Genomic DNA, 16,454 nt, shown 5'->3' with positions numbered 1-16,454 from the left:
GATTCGTATGGAAGCGGAAGGCCCTGGAGGACTCGGGTCACTTCTGAGCTCGAGCTCCTGTCAGTGGATCAGTGGGACCCAGCCTCTCCGACAGGATTGGGATGTTTGGTATTTCAGGAGCCTGGTGGCTTCCTTCCAGTTGCCTGCTTGGAGAACCGCAGGGTGTAGAACGTGCACCTCCATCCCTTTTCGCAGCAGGGGCCGTCCGTGGACGCAGACTCCGTGCAGTGAACTTGTTAGTTTGGGATGGGAGTCCGGTCCTGCTCCTTCCAGAGGTGAAGGTGGGAGCAGAGAGCACCTTCTTCCTGCCTAGAAACAGGCGGAAATGGGAAGCTGCGCGCTGGAGGGGCAGAGGTGACTCAGAGAAGACCACCGTTCAAAGTCCGAGAATGTGACAGAGGGAGTGCGTCTGTTCTCTCAAGCCCTGCACTAGGAGTTGGAAATGTTGTCCAGCAGAAACTGAACAGGGTTTAGAATCTGGATTCGCTTTGCTCTCCCACCGTGGTCTTGGGGGCCGTGCGGTGGGACTGACCCTCAAACGGTGGTTGTTACAGAGATCGAGTAAGATGATGCACTTAGCTTGTGGCAGACAGTGTTCAGAAAGTGTTGGCCGCTCTCATCGTTAGTCTTCATTCTCGTCTTTCAGTGTGAGTGTTGCAGAGGTAGAGTTTGGAACAGAGAGCCTTCGACTGGTGGGAATCCGGGAGGCTTCATGTGAACAGTGGCCCCTGAGGGATGGGATCAGGGGAGGGGAGCAGGTGTATATTCTGGGGGAAGAAACTGAACAGAGAGTGTGAGGGCCGGTGGGCAAGAAGGCCAGGGGAAAACTGAGGTCAGAGCACGGAGCACTGTGAAAGTGGGTTAGCAAGTCCTCCGACCAGAGGGGGCATGTTGTGGAGGCAGAGGCCAGAAGACCACCCGGGGGCCACACACACGGCCGTGGGACCCGGGGTTGCTGCCCTCCCCGTACCTCCCCGCTCTGCTCTCTCGCATGTGGCCGGTGCCGAAGGGGTGCATCCGCGCTCCCCCCTGCGGGTAGGATCCAGGGCTGGCTGGAGCAGCTCACGGTGCCCCGCTGTACCACTCGAATGCTCTACGTGACACTCCAAGGCTCCCTTTGAGCAAAGCCCGTGCCAGCGAGGGGGAGGGGGGCCGTGCATGGGTTGCCGCCCTACCCAAGGCATAGACTGAACTCTCAGCCAAGAAACACATCAGCTTCCTGGAACTCAGAGCCGTCGTCACAGCTGTCAGCCTTCAGAGCACACGCGAGGCCATCCTGGTTAGAGGAGACGGTTTTGCCCCGAGCTTTGCAGGCATGGCCATGGTGCACACTAGTCTGCTTGGGTTTCACCCCCAGCCCAGCCAAGACTTCCCGCATCAGTCAGCCCATCCTAAGAGAGATGTCCGTGCTGCCTGTTAAGCCCCTGAATAGCCCAGAACGTTTTAGTTTCTGAACTCCTCTAAACTCACACTCTGTGTTAGCTGGTCCGGCTGTTTCAATCAGGGGATCAACCATCCCAAGTGTTTGTGGACATCTGTGTAGGCTCCGCACCGCCTCTGTCCTGGTTCAGTGTTGTAAAGCTCCCCTCCGTCTGGTTTGTGGGCTTCTCTTGTCATCCTAGGCATCCAAGCTTTTTCCTGGGGGCCTTAGGACAGATTTTAGATTTTCACTTCAAAAACCCTGCGGGTTTTCACAAGCTGGGAAGCTTTGTTTCTAGACCATCTTCCCTTTTATCTTCCATCTCTTCTTTGCTATCTCATTGACCTGGAGACAGGATCCTTAATCTTTTCTTTCTGGCTTTGCATAGCATTGTCCCTTATCTCCTCTGGGGCTGGGGCAGGCTTGCCCTCCCCATCATCCTCACAGAGGGACCTCTGCACTCTTCAGGCCATCCTGCTTCCATCAGATCTGGGCAAAACCTGTGTGGGAATGCAAATCCAGAAATGCAGTAGCCTCCCTCCGGAGCTCTCCTCTCTCCTCCTCTCTCCTCTCTCCTCTCTCCTCTCTCTCCTCTCTCTCCTCTCTCTCCTCTCTCCTTTTTTGAAGTGGTGGTGATAGAGCTAAGGGGTATCTTGAATTTTCTTCCAAGAACCTTCCTGTACTTTTCCACTCTCGGAGTTGTGTGAATCCCTCAGGCTTGGTGGAACCCAAAACAAACAGGGTAGTGACTCTTGTTACTCAGCTTAATCGCAAGACATTCTTGATATTCAGATCATTTACATCCAAGATCAGAGGATGGAAGTTTCAGGGTCAAGTCTGTCAGGTTGGCCCTCTCCTCTCCTTGGTTCCCCTGGTGGATTGAGGAGGTTACTTGGTGGACTTTTTAAAGTATCTTTTTTAAGTGAGGGGAGGGTGTGGGTCCATATTTTAATGAGAGTCTTAGTTATACTCTGGAAAATTTTAATTCCAGAGACTTGTCTCTCTGTGTTTTTATTCACTATGTATAGAACTATATAGTTCACTTTGCTTATTTGGAGATCTTGGCAGTTTCCAGGAAAAAACCATGGAGCTATTCTTCTCTGGACTTTCTTCCTAATATTTGCCATTAATATAAAAATGAATAACAACATAGGGAAACTTTGCTTGCTTTTTTTTTTTTAAACAGTATATAATTTCACCTTAGGCATCTTTAAATTTAGATGGGTGGGGATGATCTGAAAGGATGTTTTCTTTGTGCGGTTCTGAAACCTCATGGGAATTTTAGTAAAATGGTCTTGATTCACAGTTTCAAGGAAGGTGGGTTAAATATCAAGTAAAACCGGGATTCTTTATCCTACTTATCCTGGATGAGTTTCTGGGGCCCCTGACCCCCTTGATACTGAAGGAAAATGTTGGGTGTAGAGTATCCTTTTATCTGTGGGAGGGTCCATGATTTTCATCAGATCCTCAAGGAGGGTCTTGCCCACAAGAAACATCAGGAATTGCTGGGGTAGTAATAAGGGTTCCTCCAAGTTAAAGGCAGGGGGTGGTGGTGGTGGTGGTGGTGGTGGTGTCGTCTCTGGCCTTTCTGGGGCTGTCCCTGTGAGTTATTCTTTGCTTCTTGATACTTTGTTCAAAATCCAAAGAACTCTGCAAAAGAGAAAGACACAAAGAAAAGGAAGAACTGAAGCAGTAAGTGTGAAGAGAGAGAAGCTGTTGTGGTGTCAGAAATCACTGAGGAGCTGCTTCTGATAGGAAGGGCTGGTGGAGCTTTCTCACCCCCAGCAGACCCGGTCTGGGACGAGCTTGCCCGCCTTAGGTGCTCAGTAACTGTGTGGACACAGTAAGATTCAGGATGATAACTGGGTGTGCGACGTATCGGGCAGCTTTTCTGCAGACACTGCAAAAGGGACAAGTTTTTGTCCGTGTGGCAGTCACTTTACTTCTTTACTATCTCCAGTTTTGCACTCTTCGGAGGCTGTTTCAGAGACAGAATGGGCTGGAGGTGTAGTTCTGAATTTTTGAATTTTATTCATTTTATTTTATTTTATTTTTTCGTGGTACACGGGCCTCTCACTGTTGTGGCCTCTCCCGTTGGGGAGCACAGCACAGGCTCTGGACACGCAGGCTCAGCGGTCACGGCTCACGGGCCCAGCCACTCTGCGGCATGTGGGATCTTCCTGGACCGGGGCACAAACCTGTGTCCCCTGCATCGGCCAGTGGACTCTGAACCACTGCGCCACCAGGGAAGCCCCTAATTTATTTTTTTATATAGCAGATTCTTATTATCTACTGTATGCATATTAGTGTATACATGTCAATCCCAATCTCCCAACTCATCCTCCCCCCCACTTTCCCCCCCTTGGTGTCCATACGTTTGTTCTCTACATCTGTGTCTCTATTTCTGCCCTGCAAACCGGTTCATCTGTACCATTTTTCTAGGTTCCACATATATGCGTCGATATACGATATTTGTTGTTCTCTTTCCTGACTTACTTCACTCAGTATGACAGTCTCTAGATCCATCCACATCTCTACAAATGACCCAATTTTGTTCCTTTTTATGGCTGAGTAATATTCCATTCTATACATGTACCACATCTTCTTTATCAATTTGTCTGTTGATGGGCATTTAGGTTGCTTCCATGATCTGGCTATTGTAAATAGTGCTTCAGTGAACGTTGGGGTGCATGTGTCTTTTTTTTTTTTTAACATCTTTATTGGAGTATAATTGCTTTACAATGGTGTGTTAGTTTCTGCTTTATAACAAAGTGAATCAGCTATACATATACATGTATCCCCATATCTCTTCCCTCTTACGTCTCCTTCCCTATCCCGCCCCTCTGGGTGGACACAACGCACCTAGCTGATCTCCCTGTGCTATGCGGCTGCTTTCCACTAGCTATCTATTTTACATTTGGTAGTGTATATATATGTCCATGCCACTCTCTCACTACATCCCAGCTTCCCCTTCTCCCTCTGTGTCCTCAAGTCCATTCTCTATGTCTGTGTCTTTATTCCTGTCCTGCCCCTAGGTTCTTCAGAACCTTTTTGTTTTTTTTTCTTTTCTTAGATTCCATATATATGTGTTAGCATACGGTATTTGTTTTTCTTTTTCTGACTTAACTTCACTCTGTATGACAGACTCCAGGTCCATCCACCTCACTACAAATAACTCAATTTTGTTTCTTTTTATGGCTGAGTAATATTCCATTGTATATATGTGCCACATCTTCTTTATCCATTCATCTGTTCTGTTGATGGGCACTTAGGTTGCTTCTATGTCCTGGCTACTGTAAATAGAGCTGTAATGAACATTGTGGTACATGACTCTTTTTGAATTATGGTTTTCTCAGGGTATATGCCCGGTAGTGGGATTGCTGGGTCGTGTGGTAGTTCTATTTGTAGTTTTTTTTTTTTTTTTTTGTGATATGCGGGCCTCTCACTGTTGTGGCCTCTCCCATTGCGAAGCACAGGCTCCGGACGCGCAGGCTCAGCGGCCATGGCTCACGGGCCCAGCCGCTCCGCGGCATGTGGGATCTTCCCGGATCAGGGCACGAACCCGTGTATCCTGCATCGGCAGGCGGAATCTCAACCACTGCGCCACCAGGGAAGCCCTATTTGTAGTTTTTTAAGGAACCTCTATACTGTTCTCCATAGTAGCTGTATCAATTTACATTCCCACCAACAGTGCAAGAGGTTCCCTTTTCTCCACACCCTCTCCAGCATTGATTGTTTCTAGATTTTCGTATGATGCCCATTCTCATTGGTGTGAGGTGATACCTCATTGTAGTTTTGATTTGCATTTCTCTAATAATTAGTGATGTTGAGCAGTGCTTTTCATGTGCTTCTTGGCCATCTGTATGTCTTCTTCGGAGAAATGTCTGTTTAGGTCTTCTGCCCATTTTTTGATTGGGTTGTTTGTTTGTTTAATATTAGCTGCATGAGCTGTTTATATATTGGGGAGATTAATCCTTTGTCTGTTGATTTGTTTGCAACTATTTTCTCCCATTCTGAGAGTTGTCTTTTCATCTTGTTTGTAGTTTCCTTTGCTTTGCAAAAACTTTTGTTTCATTAGGTCCCATATGGGTTTTTTTTTTGTTTTTATTTTCATTACTCTGGGAGGTGGATCAAAAAAGATCTTGCTGTGATTTATGTCAAAGAGTGTTCTTCCTATGTTTTCCTCTAAGAGTTTTGTAGTGTCTGGTCTTACATTTAGGTCTCTAATCCATTTTGAGTTTATTTTTGTGTATGGTGTTAGGGAGTGTTCTAATTTCATTCTTTTACATGTAGCTGTCCAGTTTTCCCAGCACCACTTAATGAAGAGGCTGTCTTTTCTCCATTGTATATCCTTGCCTCCTTTGTCATAGATTAGTTGACGATGGGTCCTTGGGTTTATCTCTGGGTTTTCTAGCCTGTTCCATTGATCTATATTTCTGTTTTTGTACCAGTATCATATTGTCTTGATTACTGTAGCTTTGTAGTATAGTCTGAAGTCAGGGAGTCTGATTCCTCCAGCTCCTTTTTTTTCCCTCAAGACTACTTTGGCTCTTCAGGGTCTTTTGTGTCTCCATACAAACTTTAAGATTTTTTGTTCTGGTTCTGTAAAAAATGCCACTGGTAATTTGATAGGGATTGCTTTGAATCTGTAGATTGCTTTGGGTAGTATAGTCACCTTCACAATATTGATTCTTCCAATCCAAGAACATGGTATATCTCTCCATCTGTTTGTGTCATCTTTGATTTCTTTAATCAGTGTCTTATAGTTTTCTCAGTACAGGTCTTTTACCTTCTTAGGTAGGTTTATTCCTAGGTATTTTATTCTTTTTGTTGCAGTGGTGAATGGGATTCTTTACTTAATTTCTTTTTCTGATCTTCTGTTGTTAGTGTATAGAAATGCAGGAGAGTTCTGAGCATTACTTTTGTATCCTGCAACTTCACCAAATTCATTGATTAGCTCAAGTAGTTTTCTGGTGGAATCTTTAGATTTCTCTATGTATAGTATCATGTCATCTGCAAACAGTGACGGTTTTACTTCTTTTCCAATTTGGATTCCTTTTATTTCTTTTTCTTCTCTGATTGCTGTGGCTGGGAATTCCAAAACTGTTGAATAAGAGTGGTGAGAGTGGACATCCTTGTCTTGTTCCTGATGTTAGAGGAAATGTTTTCAGTTTTTCACCATTGAGAATGATGTTTGCTGTGGGTTTGTCGTATGTGGCCTTTATTATGTTGAGGTAGGTTCCCTCTATGCCCACTTTCTGGAGATTTTTTATCATAAATTGTTGTTGAATTTTGTCAGAAGCTCTTTCTGCATCTATTGAGATGATCATATGGTTTTTCTTCTTCAATTTTTTAATATGGTGTATCACATTGATTGATTTGCATATATTGAAGAATCCTTGCATCCCTGGATTAAATCCCACTTGATCATGGTGTATGATCCTTTTGATGTGTTGTTGGATTCTGTTTGCTAGTATTTTGTTGAGGATTTTTGCATTTATATTCATCAGTGATATTGGTCTGTGATTTTCTTTTTTGTAGTATCTTTGTCTGGTTTTGGTATCAGGGTAATGCTGGCCTCATAAAATGAGTTTGGGAGTGTTCCTTCCTCCGCAACTTTTTGGAAGAGTTTGAGAAGGATGAGTGTTAGCTCTTCTTCAAATGTTTGATAGAATTCACCTGTGAAGCCATCTGGTCCTGGACTTTTGTTTGTTGGAAGATTTTTTAAAATATAAATTTATTTATTTTATTAATTTATTTTTGGCTGCGTTGGGTCTTTGTTGCTGTGCACGGGCTTTCTCTAGTTGCAGTGAGCAGGGGCTACTCTTCATTGGGGTGCATGGCCTTCTCATTGCAGTGGCTTCTCTTGTTGCGGAGCATGGTCTCTAGGCACGCGGGCTCTAGAGTACAGGCTCAGTAGTTGTGGTGCACAGGCTTAGCTGCTCCGCAGCATGTGGGATCTTCCCAGGCCAGGGCTCGAACACGTGTCCCCTGCATTGGCAGGCAGATTCTTAACCACTGCACCACCAGGAAAGCCCTGTTGGAAGATTTTTAGTCACAGTTTCAATTTCATTATTTGTGATTGGTCTGTTCATATTTTCTATTTCTTCCTGGTTCAGCCTTGGAAGGTTATACCTTTCTAAGAATTTGTCCATTTCTTCCAGGTTGTGCATTTTATTGGCATAGAGTTGCTTGTAGTAGTCTCTTATGATGCTTTGTATTTCTGCGGTGTCCATTGTAACCTCTCCTTTTTCATATCTAATTTTATTGATTTGCATCCTCTCCCTCTTTTTCTTGATGAGTTTGGCTAATGGTTTATCAATTTTGTTTATCTTCTCAAAGAACCAGCTTTTAGTTTTATTGATCTTTGCTATTGTTTTCTTTGTTTCTAGTTGATTTATTTCTGCTCTGATCTTTATGATTTCTTTCCTTGTACTAACTTTGGGTTTTGTTTGTTCTTTCTCTAGTTCCTTTAGGTGTCAGGTTCGATTCTTCATTTGAGATTTTTCTTGTTTCTTGAGGTAGGCTTCTCTTGCTATAAACCTGCCCCTTAGAACTGCTTTTGCTGCATCCCATAGGTTTGGGATTGTCACGTTTTCATTGTAATTTGTCTCTAGCTATTTTTTGATTTCCTGTTTGATTTCTTCAGTGATCTCTTGGTTATTTAGTAATGTATTGTTTAGCCTCCATGTGTTTGTGTTTTTACGTTTTTTTCCCCGTAATTGATTTCTGATCTCATAGCATTGCGGTTGGAAAAGATGCTTGATGTGATTTCAGTTTTCTTAAATTTACTGAGGCTTGATTTGTGACCCAAGATGTGATCTATCCTGGAGAATGTTCCCTGTGCACTCGAGAAGAAAGTGTAATCTGCTGTTTTTGGATGGAGCGTCCTATAAATATCAATTAAGTCTGTCTGGTTTATTGTGTCATTTAAAGCTTGTGTTTCCTTATTAATTTTCTGTCTGGATGATCTGTCCATTGGTGTAAGTGAGGTGTTAAAAGTCCCCCTATTACTGTGTTACTGTCAATTCCTTCTTTTATAGCTGTTAGCAGTTGCCTTATGTATTAAGGTGCTTCTGTGTTGGGTGCATATATATTTATAATTGTTATATCTTCTTGGATTGATCCCTTGATCATTATGTAGTGTCCTTCCTTGTCTCTGGTAACATTCTTTATTTTAAAGTCTAGTTTATCTGATATGAGTATTGCTACTCCAGCTTTCTTTTGATTTCCATTTGCGTGGAATATCTTTTTTCCATCCCTTCACTTTCAGTCTGTATGTGTCCCAAGGTCTGAAGTGGGTCTCTTGTACACAGCATATAGATGGGTCTTGTTTTTGTATCCATTCAGTGCACCTGTGTCTTTTGGTTGGAACATTTAATCCATTTACATTTAAGGTAATTATCAATATGTATGTTCCTGTTACCATTTTCTTAATTGTTATGGGTTTGTTTTTGCAGGTCTTTTTCTTCACTTGTGTTTCCCACTTAGAGAAGTTCCTTTAGCATTTGTTGTAGAGCTGGTTTGATGGTGCTGAATTCTCTTAGCTTTTGCTTGTCTGTAAAGCTTTTGATTTCTCCATCGAATCTGAATGAGATCCTTGACAGGTAGAGTAATCTTGGTTGTAGGTTCTTCCTTTTCATCACTTTAAATATATCGTGCCACCCCCTTCTGGCTTGTAGAGTTTCTGCTGAGAAATCGGCTCTTAACCTTATGGGAGTTCCCTTGTATGTGATTTATCGTTTTTCCCTTCTTTCAGTAATTTTTCTTTGTCTTTAATTTATGTCAATTTGGTTACTATGTGTCTTGGCATGTTTCTCCTTGGGTTTATCCTGCCTGGGACTCTCTGTGCTTCCTGGACTTGGGTGGCTATTTCCTTTCCCATGTTAGGGAAGTTTTCGACTGTAATCTCTTCAGATATTTTCTCAGGTCCTTTCTCTCTCTCCTCTCCTTCTGGGACCCCTATAATGTGAATGTTGTTGCATTTAATGTTGTCCCAGAGGTCTCTTAGGACGTCTTCATTTCTTTTCATTCTTTTTTCTTTTTTCTATTCCGTGGCAGTGAATTCCACCCTTCTGTCTTCCAGGTCACTTATCCGTTCTTCTGCCTCAGTTATTCTGCTATTGATTCCTTCTAGTGAAGTTTTCATTTCAGTTACTGTATTGTTCATCTCTGTTTGTTTGTTCTTTAATTCTTCTAGGTTTTTGTTAAACATTTCTTGCATCTTCTCTGGACGTGTAGCTCTGGGAAATGGTGTGTTCTAGGTCCCTCTAAGTTTGCAGAGGGTCAGACACAGCTTCCTCCCAGGTCAGGGGTTTGAGGCCCTTGGCACCCCAGAGCAGACTTTCTCAAACTCTCAAAGGGCATGTGTAATTTGAGGAGTTTTCTGTATCTTCCCTACAGAAAGGAAAAGATACACCTTTGGTCCTATTTGAACTGTTGTGGACATTTTCCCCATCACTCAGGAAAAGGTGTAATAGTCACTGCTTTACTTAAGGGGCTGTTTATTTCATGTGTTTTACTTTCAACTCTCTTCTTTCCTGCTTCTGTTTCTGTTAGCACTTAGTGTGGTCTTCTCTTCCTTTTAAAGTGGCGGTCCATCAGCATCTGCTGTCAGCATGCCACTAAGATGCTCAAAGCTTCACTTGGAGCCGTTGGTCTTGGCCATTTGCACGTGATGATGCCCTCGATGTTGTTGGGGCATATGCTTTGGGGATTCCTTCCGTCCACGTCACACTCGATTCCCGTTGCTCTTGCTCGGGTGGCATTGACCTAGTTGCTGGAAGCTTGCTTATAAGTGCAGGCAGGGGATGGGAAATGCTCTTGTCCTTAATTGTGACTCCCAGTGGTATAAGTGGAGAAAATAATACAGAGACAGGATCCTGTCTGGTCTGGACTCCCTCTTAATGTCACCTTTCCTTGTTTTTGTAGGTTGCTCCAATCTGTTCCAGAGGTGGTGGCTTTGAGGGGTGACCCTGCCCACGCTTGGGCCCAGCCAGCACCAGCTCCTCAGTAAGGAGAGCCAGCTTGATAAGACGAAGATAAACAGGTCAGTTAAACTTTATTGACACTCCTTGAGTCACAGTGACTTTGAATGTTGTCTTCCCTCCCCTCCCCATGTCCCCATTGAGCAGTCCACCCTCTGCTTGGGGTCCTCCTGAGGTTTTGATACAAAACCAAGGTGAAACTCTCACTGTGAACTGCTAGTTATTTCGCACCTAAGAGCCGGGGGTGTGGGATGAGAAGTCTCGGAAAGCGTGCCGAGGGCCTGGCTCACAGGAAGCAACGCTGCAGGCACCCTTGTTCCCTGCTTCTTCCTTCCCACCCGCAGATTTGAACTCTTTGTGTTCAAAACTGGAACACCAGGCCAGTCCGCTTGGCCATGTCAATGGAGATGACGATTTCCTTTCACGTCTGTGATTTGGGGGCCTCATCTGGGTTCCCACTCCTCTCTAGTTGCAGCTGGAAGAGATTGTACTAGAATGGGGCCAGTGATTTTTATTTTTATTTTGTTTATTATGGTTATTATTATTATTTTTTTAATTTGCAGTGATGGAGCTGATGTGTAGGATGGTGTCAGGGAGTAGAGGAGAGAATGAAAATATATGAACTATAAGTATTTATAAAGAAAGTGTGCTTTGTAAATGGACCTTAAACTGTCAAACCTGTCTTTCACCCCCTGAGATTGAGTATCAGAAGGTTTAGGTTGGTCAGTTGGCATTACTGCTCTAGTGTGGTCCGCGGTCGGGCGTGGGGTAGGTAGAATTGACTAATTGGCTCCTGGCTTCTGGTTAAATTAGTGCATAAGGGGCTTCCCTGGCGGCGCAGTGGTTGAGAGCCCTCCTGCCGATGCAGGGGACGCGGGTTCGTGCCCCGGTCCGGGAGGATCCCACATGCCGCGGAGCGGCTGGGCCCGTGAGCCATGGCCGCTGCGCCTGCGCGTCCGGAGCCTGTGCTCCGCAACGGGAGAGGCCACAACAGTGAGAGGCCCGCGTACCGCAAAAAAAAAAAAAGAAAAAAGAAATTAGTGCATAAATGCACCTTAATGTTAAGATGGATTTGTGTTTTCTGACCGGGAACAATGGGCTACATTGTTTTACACCAGGTTCCTTCGCTTCTTCCTGCTCCATCCTCCCTAAAGGAGAGCTCACGCATAACACACAAGCGCAAACTGGAGGAAAGTCTTAGAACAGGTCTGAGAGGCTGGTTTGGGTTTCTTCTGAAACAGCTTTTCAGGGACGAGTCCAGTGACTGTTCTTGTCAGACAGTGTAGCTGGGAGTTTCATTTTGTTAATTGCACTTTCTGATCAAAGATGAAAAGATTCTGTATTTTTTAAAAAATATTACTGTTTACTTACATTTAAACAAGGAAAAGGAAGTGAATGTAGGTGATCTTGGTGTCCTCAGTGGGTAGTGTCACACTTCACACTTTATCCCAAAGGGGAAAATATATTTAGCAAATGTGTTCCTGTCCAGACAAAATGGGAAACAGCACGTTTGCATGACTTTTCTCCTTTTTCAGCTGGGATATAAGGCCCTGCAACTTTCAACCCTTAGGTTGGTTAGGTGTTGTGACTATTGCTGGGTTTTCTATATTTAGGACATTTAGGTAGTTTGCAAGAATGTATCTTTGATGTTATAATGATTGTGACAAAAATTCTTACTGGCACTTTGACTCTTTTTGATGAATATATTTTTTGTTAATTTTCATATTGACTATTTCCCTTTTCTCCATTTTCTTTCCCTACTCAGTGGAAGAATTAGAATATGTTTTCTGTAACTTATAATTTTATATTTATCTAAAAGGTGTTTAATCTATTCCTGGTCTGAAAAACTCTACCACACTTTTCTTCTCTAAGTATAGTAATAGGACAAAAGCAAGATCACCTAAACTCCCACTATAAATTGGTGGAAAGGTTAACTTTATTTTTACTGACATAATGTAATTACAATAAAGATTTCTAGTCATTTGTTTTATAATTTGATGTACATTAAAACTATGGGGGATATATATTTAAAAGAATGAGATGGCTTTGGTATGGAAGGTGTCCCCTTACTTGAATCAAGGAGCTAATCTTAAACTGATTGATGGCAACAGTTCTGGGGAACTGATGATGCTTTTGTTAGAAATCCCTTAAGAAAGCAAGTGAGGTGTGTGTATACTTCTGTATGTGTGTGCTCGTGTCGAATGTGTTTTCCTAGATAGGACTCTCCCAAATAAACTTTCAAAGACAGTCAAAATGGGAAGTTTTAAAGCACAATTTTTAATAAGTTTAAATGGCCTTCTGTATATGGAGGAAACTTCATGGAAAGACAGCAGCTTTGGGGTTTGGGGGAGGTTGTTTGTTGTTTTCTTGTTTGTTTTAATTTTGGACCAAGGTTTCCTTTTTAAAAAAAATTTAATGTGTTTATTTATGTTTGTTTGTTTATAATTTATTATTTATCTGGTTGCACCAGGTCTTAGTTGCGGCAGGCGGCTCGCCGGCTCAGGGTTTCCTCTTTTAATGGGAAAGATGGGAGGGGTGAGGCTGGATCAGTGGTCTTCAGTTGTATGTTTGGTAGTTAGTCCTCTTACTTAACCATTTGCAAAAGTATTAGAGTCATATCTTCAAAATGTCTACTAAAAGGAGGGCACATTTTGTCTCTTGATAAGGAAAGTACTATTCCTGAGGTTCTCTTTGGCTCTTGGGTAAGGTTTTAGCTCGGGACTTCTCAGCTGATGGCAGCATCACTTAATAAAATTATGTCCCCAGGCTTTCCTGCTCTAATGCTGGACACGTTTGCAGCTGCTCTGGGTGTTACCGTTTGTCACATCCTAGGTCACTTCTCCCAGAGTTGGAGGAGGAACCACAAGACATCACATTCTTTCTGATGTTGTTCCTAAGTATTCACTTTGCTCCTTAGATAATTAGCTTGATCTCTGATCTCTGAGGCAGCTGTGGACTTGCAGGATTTAATGCACACTGGAGCATAACAGGATACGTGGCTAGAGAATATCTTCCCAGATAAAATAAGGGAAACAGTTGACCTGGAGACTTATTTCTGGCCATACCTATAGCCATATTACTTCCATGGAAGAAGCATAACTAGAAAAGGCCTGGAGAAGTAAAGTTGGATGTGTACATGGGCTGTAGTTTTCCCTTCAGTCAACGTATTTGTATTACCAACTTTCTTTAAGGTCTGACCTAATCCCTCCTAGACTCTGAGCCTTTAGAGGCTTTAGCCTTCAGACGCTGACTCCTTTAGGGCCTTATCTTTGGTCAGTTTTAGGGGGAGGCGGGAGATGGTCAAGTGGGAGTCTTGAGAGTCCTTGTGGGAGACAGGAGTAGAGTATGAGAGCAAGTTTGCTGTATGGATATAAATTTGAGCTTCAGAAAATAAAATACCACAGAATCGTTTTGGCTGTTGGGAGTGAGGGTGACAGGACTGTAGGGAACATCAGTTAAGGGTGAAAAACAAGCACAGAATGTGGTTTTGGAAGAAAAAGACGACTTAGACGCCTCCTCTCACGCTGCTCCCTGTGGTCTGGGGAGTAGAGTGGTCTGAGATTAGGGTCAACAAATGGTTTCTGTTTCTTCTTCACTGAACCTTTTTGCCTTTGCTTCCCTTCCAGTGTCAGCGAGCGATACCAGAGAAGAAAAAAACAGAAGTGAACCCAGCCTCATTTCCTCCTCTACGTGGGTGATCGCTACAGCAGGGGAAGGTCTCACAGTATATCAGTTGGGGCAGAGAATGGAGGTGATTGGCAGTGAGGGCTGGGTTTTCTTCTGTCCATTTTCTGGGGTACAGCTGCATTATGTCCTTGCATGTTTTAAGAAACAGTCTTTTTTATGCTGATTTGAAATTCGGTTATAGTGTTGGCTTCTCAGTTGTCTTAACAGTTCAGGCTCCCCATTAAAATCATGGTATTATAGCCTGGAGTTTAAGTGAAAGCTGAGGCTTCTCATGCTTAGTTGTTAGGTCTAGAACATGCACATAGGCTGTTAGGTGGGTGCTGGCCAGATGGCAGCTCCCAGGCTTCCTAATTATTGTAGCCTTTCCCACTCTGCCTAATGAAAGCTTAGGAAAGGCAGAAAGACCTGCCTCGGGCAGCTTCGTTGGTGGCACATGCTCAGAAGGGAAGCAAGGTTATTGGTTTGGTATGACAGCACTTGGTTTAGATGAAAGCTTAAGTCATAGGAGTCATATGAGTGTCAGCTTGAATTGAAGAAGGGGTTTTAACCCGACTGCAGCGGTGGCAGCCATGGCCACTGCCACCTGGTTGTGACAGAAGCCTAAACTTCCCAGTGATCACATCAGCAATTTCTGATTTTCAGTTCTGTGGCCGAGGCTTCCTAGAAGCTTAAACCTTTGTCCCAATGACGTCAAGTTCGCCCGTTGGCTTGGAAGGTTCAGATTTGTCTTCCATCAACACCATGATGTCGGCGGTAATGAGCGTAGGGAAGGTTGCTGAGAACGGTGGGAGCCCCCAGAGCGTCAGGTCCCCCACGAAGCCTCCGGGGCCAAATCGGATTGGCCGAAGGAACCAGGTAAGCGCTAGTGTGCCCGGCCGCGGCGTCCATGAGAGCGTTGAGAGAAGGCTGTCCCCTTGAGCCCCAGCTTCCTAAGCCAGGAACTCGGATGTGGTCAGAACTGAATGGACACACCCAGAGGCCATAATCCTTTGTCAGGAGCTAACTTCTCATAGCTTCTGTCAGTTTCCCTTCATAGAGAAAATTTTCCATGCTGTGGTGTCAGTATTGGTGAAAGCGCCCTTATTCTCTGCTGTGTGATTTGATTTGAACGCGAGCTTTTTCTTCACGGGACAGGCGAGGCAGAGAGCTCGACTTATTCCTCTCCTGTGCCATGATCTGTTTCCTCGTTCATGCAGCTGGTTAATTGGGTTTCTGATGCCACCTCCTTGATTTTTTTTTTTTTTTAAGTGTCTCCAGATAAGGTAGTGATGAGTCCTGGCTGTGCCGGGGCTGCCCTTCCGCTTCCATCCTCCACAGAGCACACGATGGGGCTCCCGAGAATTCCGCTCGAGATGCCATTTATTCCTCTTGAATTTCCAGAGGTCAGGAGGGGTGGAGAAGAGTACATAGGAGGGCAGGGACGTTATGAAAGGCCATGTCTCCTCCCTTGGGAAATAAGATGAGTCTTTTAGTTAATGTACAGACGGGGCCCTTGAGAAGGTGCTGCTGTCCTGCAGCAGCATATGCTCGACGGTGCGTGAAGCTCAAGGAGTGAGGTGGGCCATTCACCTTTCCACTCTGCGTCCACGTGATGCGAACATTCCGTGTTTGGCTTCACTGATCTAATGGGGCCCCACCAAATCCTCAGGAGAAGGCAGTCTTCTGAGTTTTGTCCAGGGACTGGGGGTGGACAGGAAGGTAAGCCTATTGGGCTTTTGTGAGTTAATTTTCTTTTTTTATTAACAATCCCACAGTGACTGTCCTTATACAGAATTGTCTGAGCATAGCGTGATGGTTTTCTGTAAATTTGTAGATGTACAACATGAATTAGGCTTTTGATACGATGTGCCCTCCAGGAAAAGCTGTCCCTGCCTAAAATCCCTCCAGCAGCACAGGAGTGTCCGTTTCTTCACCTCTTTCTCAAGGCTGAAGACTTGGCAGAGTTAAATGATGCTTTAGGGTTGGGGCATTGATACTTTTTCTCTCTTTTTTCCCTTGTCTCTGCGTGCCTCTCTTCCTATGGGTACCTGAGAAAATTCTCAGCCTGTTTGACTGTGGCCTGAGCCGAGAAGGAGTGCTAGCTCTGGGAAGAAAAGGTTTATTTCCACTCTCGTGTGACTGTCCATCCATCCATCTATCTGTCCATCCCTCCATCCATCCCCCTATTTCACAATATACACCCCCCTTCTCCTTCCAACCAGGTACTGCGCCAGGTGCCGAGCTCTTCCTTAGAGCCCAGCATCGCCCCAACACAGGCAGACCTGGCCCAAGTCCAGGCTCTGGTCCCTGCGCAGTGATTCAGAGACAGTAGGTAGAGCCGTAGAGGGGGCCCACGGCACCTCCATCCCTGCATGGTAAGT

At 44.3% G+C, this 16,454-nt stretch overlaps 1 protein-coding gene across 12 annotated transcripts in view; it reads left to right on the top strand.

Annotated features, from left to right (window-relative positions):
* Positions 1 to 16,454, top strand: part of RREB1 (ras responsive element binding protein 1) — a 187,807-nt gene that overhangs the window by 103,906 nt on the left and 67,447 nt on the right. For 11 of the 12 annotated variants that reach the window (XM_059076741.2, XM_067006799.1, XM_059076744.2 and 8 more), the window contains exons 2-4: positions 10,352 to 10,469; positions 14,034 to 14,158; positions 14,737 to 14,949. In XM_059076741.2, the coding sequence (XP_058932724.1) occupies positions 14,779 to 14,949 (171 nt within the window). In that variant the 5' untranslated portion in view covers positions 10,352 to 10,469; positions 14,034 to 14,158; positions 14,737 to 14,778. Of the gene's footprint in view, positions 1 to 10,351; positions 10,470 to 14,033; positions 14,159 to 14,736; positions 14,950 to 15,741; positions 15,793 to 16,454 lie in introns of those variants that run through there. The other variant, XM_067006800.1, reaches the window with a different exon arrangement.

This window comes from Kogia breviceps, chromosome 10, assembly GCF_026419965.1.
Source record: "Kogia breviceps isolate mKogBre1 chromosome 10, mKogBre1 haplotype 1, whole genome shotgun sequence".
Taxonomy (NCBI): Eukaryota; Metazoa; Chordata; class Mammalia; order Artiodactyla; family Physeteridae; genus Kogia; species Kogia breviceps.
Note: the sequence above shows the minus strand (reverse complement) of the source record. Positions and strands in the feature narration are given on the sequence as shown.